General features: G+C 49.2%; 1 protein-coding gene and 1 long non-coding RNA gene across 2 annotated transcripts in view; one reads left to right on the forward strand and one right to left on the reverse strand.

Moving 5' to 3' along the window:
* NARF (nuclear prelamin A recognition factor) overlaps positions 1 to 350 on the reverse strand; it is a 19,995-nt gene extending 19,645 nt beyond the window's left edge. Inside the window, exon 1 of the mRNA XM_025859828.2 lies at positions 204 to 350. Within this exon, the coding sequence (XP_025715613.1) occupies positions 204 to 230 (27 nt within the window). The 5' untranslated portion in view covers positions 231 to 350. The remainder of the gene's footprint in view (positions 1 to 203) is intronic.
* A 162-nt stretch (positions 351 to 512) lies between these two features.
* On the forward strand, positions 513 to 4,750 carry LOC141371321 (uncharacterized). The gene is made up of 2 exons (XR_012376192.1): positions 513 to 801; positions 4,047 to 4,750. It is a non-coding gene; the product is annotated as an uncharacterized lncRNA (long non-coding RNA).
* The last annotated feature ends 1,853 nt before the right edge of the window (positions 4,751 to 6,603 follow it).

Consider the following 6,603-nt stretch of genomic DNA (forward strand, 5'->3'; position numbering starts at 1 on the left):
CCCGACCCCGGCCGGACTGACCCCCTGACCCCCAGCAGCCCCGACCCCGGCCGGACTGACCCCCTGACCCCAGCAGCCCCGACCCCGGCAAGACCGACCCCCCTGACCCCAGCAGCCCCGACCCCGGCCGGACCGACCCCCCTGACCCCAGCAGCCCCGACCCCGGCCGGACCGATTCCCGGCCCCGAGTGCGCGGGGCCCACCTTCCGCGTGCAGTGCTCACACTTCATCTGGAGCGGGGCAGGCGGGGGGCCAGGGTTCGGCCTCAGTGGAGCACCGGGAGACTCGGTCACAGACGCCCGGCGCCCGCCGCCCTTTGTTGTAGTCACCCGCGGCACGGCACCACCCCCAGCGGCTCCACTTGACCAATGAGAGCGCCGGGAAGGGGCGGGCCACAACACTAAACCAGTAGGAGCGCAGATGGTGCGGTGCGGCTCCCTCCCACATGTCTCCGCCTAGGCCAATGACAGCCCCGGGAAGGGGCGGGCCGGGCCCTGGAGCCAATCGGAGCGCGCGGGGGCGGAGAGCGGTGGACGCCCGGGAGGCCCCGCGGGTCATCTCGCCCGTTTCGACGGCTCGCGGGTCGGGGGCGCCACGGGGCTGACAGGCAGACCCTCTCTAGGAGGCGACCCTGGGTTGTCCTGGGGCTCCTGGTCCGTCAGCTTGGCGCCACCTTAAGCCTGTCTCCAGACTCCGCCGGGCCATCGCCATTGCCGCCCGGAGGCGCGTCACGTAGGCCGGGCCTGGCGGTAGTGCGCACGCGCGGATGCGCACCACGTGGCGCCTTGGTGGCGCTCGAAGGTGGGTGTGAAGTAGAGTCGACTAGATGTTCTCAGCAGGTGTGTGGATGATCGGGCACCTGCTTTGCAAATAATGAGTAGTTACTGTTTCTGGGAGAAATGACACCAGCTGCAGGGTTAAAACGAAAATGTTTAACTCATAATAATGAAATTAAACATTTTATAAAATCAGTGTCTGCTCTTTGCAGGATGATCAGAAATGAGAATCATGCCTAGGAAATTTCAGTGGACCATAAGAAAAGCAACTGGTGACCTTAAAAATAAAGCTGCCAGTCATTTTACCAGCACATTGGGTTTATTTGGGAATAGCAGAGAATTGCAATCCAGACCAGGCTAGCTACACCAAAACCATAGGCAAGTCGGGAGAACAAAGGAGAGGCGCACACTTCTGTAGAGGAAAGGGGGGTGTTGGGAGGGGCTGTTGTAAACAAAAAGGCCGTTGGAATAAAATAGTGGCTTCTCGAGGGCTGAGCTGTGACTGCCTCTCATTGACTGTCTTGTTGCCTGGGCTTGAGGAAACCTAACTTCCTTCTGCTGGGGTACTAAAGTAGTGGCTAAGGTAGTATTTACCTGCAAGGTTCCTGCTGGGTCTGCAGTTGAGAACAGTGTTGGGGGGAGAGCTTCCTTTGCCTGCTCCCAACCCCTCCTAAAGGAGCTTTCCTTGATTCAGTTTCATAATTTATAGTGGTTCATTCAGCTTTTTACAAATGCATAAGTTAAAATCAGAAGGTCTAACCCCTACATTACTCAAATGTATGTCAGCACCTCTCAGAAAACACATTCCCTCAATTTTCAGCAGGAATAGGAGGATAATTTTAGGTTGTCATTTGTATATTTCTTGTTATTGTTTTAGAAACATAACCACAATACCATTAATTACCATGTGTGAAAACAAATTACAATTACTTAATTTCATCAAATATGTAGTTAGTGTCCAGGTTTCCCTAAATTGATCCCTTTTTTTTTTTTTTTAAAAGATTTTATTTATTTGATAGAAAGAGAGAGAGTGAGCGCACAAACAGGGGAAGCGGCAGGCAGAGGGAGAGGGAGAAGCAGACTCCCTGCTGAGCAGAGAGCCTGATGCAGGACTTGATCACAGGATACTGGGATCATGACTTGAGTCGAAGGCAGACGCTCAACGGACTGAGCCACCCAGGCACCCCCCCCCTTTTTTTAGTTTAAATCAGGACCTAAATAAGTCCAAAATTTTCATTGGTTTGTGTGTTTCCTATGTCTCTTAAAAAAATCTTTTTGTTTTAAAATAACTTGAGGCTCACTAAGAAGCTGCAAAGACACTACAGTGTCTGAAGGCTGTGTGTGTGTTTACCTTTGTAGATTCCATCCACTCCCTCTCTTTTGCCTTGCATATCATTATAAAGAAGTCAGGCGGTTTGGCTGTAGGGTTTCTAAGAATTGCTGCCTGCACCCTTGTGGAGTCCTTTAGTATACCCTTGTCCTCTGAATTCCCAGGAAAGAGTAGTCAAATGTTCTCACGCCTTGATCCCAGGTTAAATTTTTTGGCAAGACTATTTCATAGATGTTGTTGTGTAATTCTATCAGGAGGTTACACTAACTCCTTTCTGTGATATTAATTAGCGCCCATTGATAAAACTGCATAGATCCATTAATTCATGACAGCAGTGTTTTAATCCTACCATTTCTTATTAATTTATTAGCAGGAATATATTTTTATAAAGATTTTATTTATTTGAGACAGAGAGAGTGAGCACAAGTGGAGGAGAGGGAGAAGCAGACACCCCGCTGAGCAGGGAGCCCATCGATCCCAGGACCATGGGATCATGACCTGAGCCGAAGGCAGACGCTTAACTGATTGAGCCACCCAGGCGCCCCAGGAATACTTTCATAATGAGAATTTCCTCTCATTCACTATTTGGTTACTCTGTTGTAAGTTTTATAAAGAAAGGCAAGATGAATGCATAAATTGGTAAAAAAAAAAAATCCAAGTTCCTTTCTCAGCATCCTCCAAAAGTGAACAAAGAATTTAAAAATAGATCATTATGAATTATGGATTTTGGGGGCTCCTGGGTGGCTCAGTCGGTTGAGCATCTCAGCTCAGGTCTTGATCTCAGGGTTGTGAGTTCAAGTCCCATGTTGGGTTTCACGTTTAAAAAAAAAAGTTACAGATTTTTAAAAAAGATTTTATTTATTTGACAGAGAAAGACACAGCGAGAGAGGGAACACAAGCAGGGGCAAAGGGAGAGGGAAAAGCAGGCTTCCTGTGGAGCAGGGAGCCCAACACAGGGCTCGATCCCAGGACCCTGGGATCATGACCTGAGCTGAAGGCAGCCGCTTAACTGAGCCACCCAGGTGCCCCAAGAGTTATGGATTTAAACGGTTGAAGATTTTCAATTCATTTGAATTATTGTTCTTATTGATACTCAAATCCCTTTTTTCTTTTTCGCTAAGAGAATCTCTTCAGCTAGGCTCCAAATTTTTTTTTGAAAAGATGCTCAAATGCTAACAGTCCCTTTGCTTGTACATTTCCTGTTTTAGACTTGAAATCAGTCCTTTCTCCAAAAAGCCTGGTTCCTTTAGTAGGAATTGGTATTTAAAAACCACAGAATGGATACTAGAATTGCTCATTGCTACTGCATTGGTCATTGTTTCCAGGACTTTTCAGTGGACAGCATGAGGACACATGTATTTTTTAAAGCAAATACATTATGAACTCACACTGGTCCTTCTAATTCAAATCCAGGAATACAGGGTTGTAAATAATTGATCTTATTGACCTCACATCCATTACTCGTGTCTGAAATTCCTGGTTCCCAGTAGTACCTACCTAATATACTCATTTGCATGGTCTCATGTTACATACATAAAAAGTCTCACACTAACAATGCTAACTAACTCTACTATCAGAATAAAAACACATTTTACATATTACATTTCAATATATATTTGCATCCTGTACACCCCTTTCTTAAGTGATAGTACCTTACACACATTTCTCCATCTTGCTTTTATCATTCAACAATACATGCTGGAGAGCATGCCATTGCAATATATAGAGATATTCCTCATTCCTTCGTGAGGATATATGTATTTCACAGGGTCCAATCAGGAGAGAGAAAGCACACAATAATTTGAACAGAGAGTTTAATATAAAGAATTATTAGCAATAACTGGGGATTGGAGTGAGGGATTGGCCAGTAAAAAGAAATGAGACTATAAAGTATGTAAGAATTGTAAGAAACAAGGAGTAACCACAACCAACTCAAACAGGGCTATGACAACGAGGAGCTCACTATCCCCAGGGATGAGATCTAGACTGTTGGAGAAGGCGCCTTTGGCTCACTGGATGGCAGAGAAGCTGTTAGATGTCACACTGATGGAACTGGCTGGAAATCTTCTCTGCAGGGTGCTGGGGAAAGGTTTTGTTCCACAGAAGGGATCTCACTAGAGGTACTTTTCTACAAAACCATTCAAGGGGTTGTGAGGGGAAGCTGGTGGGTACTGGTAACTGCTGGCCAGTGTGCACTGTAAGAGCTGGATGCTGGAGAAGCTCTGGGAGCCGCAGGAGCCTGCAGATCCAGCACAACAGAAGCAGGAAGAAAAGCTCTTCCTCCTGCAGTGTCTCTCCAGCACCCTCTATTGACAAAGTTTAGCATCATGCCAGAGAGTACACAAAAAATAGAGGGCTCAGATCCATTTTCATGGATCAGGCAATGAAGTTTGAATTTAGAGCTGAGATAGAATGCATTAATGATTGGCCCAATATACAATTTTATTCACTCAGTCCCCTATTTATGGATATTGTATTTCCAGTCTTGCTATTACCAATATTCAGCAGAATTCTAACCAAATTAATTGTCATTTGTTCACACATTTAACATTTGTAAGAGTCCAGTGCAGGCTTCATTTTTAAATAGCATATAATCTAGTAGAAAAGGTGAAATTATGCAAATAAAATGTAACGTAAAGTAGAATTTTCTGGGTATCGTCTCAGTTCTACTTAAATTCTGAGGAATAAGATCACTTCCAGTTGTAGCAAGCAGGAAGGACTTGAAGGTACTAACAATTCAAATAGACCTTCAAAATGGTACAGGGGAAGTCCATTTCAGGAAGATGGAATGTGAGCTGAGGGGTCAGGTCAGGGAGCCTGCTGTGTTTAGACGCTGCCCGGTTTTGCTGCAGCTAGAGTAACGGTCTCAAAGTGTGGCTCCTGGACCAGCAGTATTAGCAACATCTAAATTTTAAGCCCCCCCACACCACTGGGAACAAGCGCTAGCAATCTGTGTTTCAAAAACCTGCCAGGTAATTCTCATGCCTGCTCAGGTTTGGGAACCACAGGCGGAGAGTATCTGAAGCAGACTGGTAAAGTATAAAAGTCGTTGCCAAATGTTTGATCGTGTGCTTATATTGGTAAATCTTCTAGGGTTATGCACACCGATGTACATATATTTCTTTAGAAGGGACTATGCACCGTTGTACTAATCTCATGTAAGTTATAAGACACATTGAGAATCAACAGGAAAAGAGAACGGGAACCGAGGCTCTCCTCTGTTCCGCCAGCACCCCACGTGGCACTCGACCACCCACTCTGGAGAGCACTCGGGGAGCTGGGCAGTGACAGGGTGGCGGAGGCTCTCCTGTTTCAGGTAGGGCCCTTCCCTTCATCTGCTCAGAGTTGGGCAGTGTAGGGTCCTGACCAGGGACCACGTGATTGAGTCCTGCTTCGGTCCTCCTCTTTCCGCAGTAAGGGAAGGTGGTGTTTGGTGGAGAGGGCGCAGGGAGGCCACCTACGTGGCCATTGCAAGGTTTCCGGGAGAAAACTGTTTCCTACTGCAAGTCTGGACAACAGTCCAGCCAATGAGAGAGGGTCACTGCCCAGCCAATGGAGACGGCCATAGCCCAGCCAATGAGAGGTGGTCACAGCCCAGCCAATGGAAGAGGGCCATAGCCCAGCCAATGGGAGACGGCCACAGCCCAGCCAATGAGAAGCCACTATACTTCCAGCTCCCAGCTTACTCCAATGGCCTTTCTGTTTACAACAACCCCCCCGCCCCCTCCCACACCCGATAAGAAGGGCCTCCTCCGCGTGCCCTCCGGCCGTGCCCGCGCTTGTGGCGGCGCCTGTGCGTCGTTGGTCGGCGTTCTCCGCTAACCCCGGAGCTCCTCCGCCGGTGCATCCGCGGGCGGTGTTACTGTTACAGGGTTAACGTCTTACTGCGATTGCACTGAATCTGCAGATCAAATTGGTGGAATCTGCCTTTTAGACGCATGAACAACTATCTCTACTTCAGTGTTACTACACAATTTTTGCGTTGGCCTGTACGCATCTGTTGTTGGATTGCCTTCAGATTCTGCCCCTTTTGTCCACATTTTATTTTTCAAAAGATGTTGAGGGCGCGGGAGAGCGAGCACGAGCCGGGGCGGGGGCTGGGGGGAGGGGGCGGCAGACTCCCCGCCGAGCGAGAAGCCTGAGGCGGGGCTGGAGCCCTGAGCAGGGGGCGGACGCCTAGCCGACTGAGCCGCCCGGGCGCCCCTTTTATCAACGTTTTCAGCGGGAGTTTTTTGAGGCGTAATTTGCCTCGACAGACTTCCCAGGGTTCGGTGAGCCCCAGACGTTCGCAGGCGGCGGCCGTCACCAGCACAGGCCCCCGCTTCCTGCCCGCGTTTGCTGGCGGCGGGCACGGCCCCCGACAGCCGGCAGCCGCCGGAGCCACTAGTTCTGCCGCCCTCAGGGCCGTACGAGGTGCGGCCCCGGCCCCGCCCCAACCCGGAAGCCGGCCCGCTCGCTCCCCGGAGCCCGGAAGTCAGCCGCGGCCCCGCCCGAGCC

Source organism: Callorhinus ursinus, unplaced genomic scaffold, assembly GCF_003265705.2.
Source record: "Callorhinus ursinus isolate GAN/ISIS: 27379988/994484 unplaced genomic scaffold, GSC_fseal_2.0 scaffold68, whole genome shotgun sequence".
Classification (NCBI taxonomy): Eukaryota; Metazoa; Chordata; class Mammalia; order Carnivora; family Otariidae; genus Callorhinus; species Callorhinus ursinus.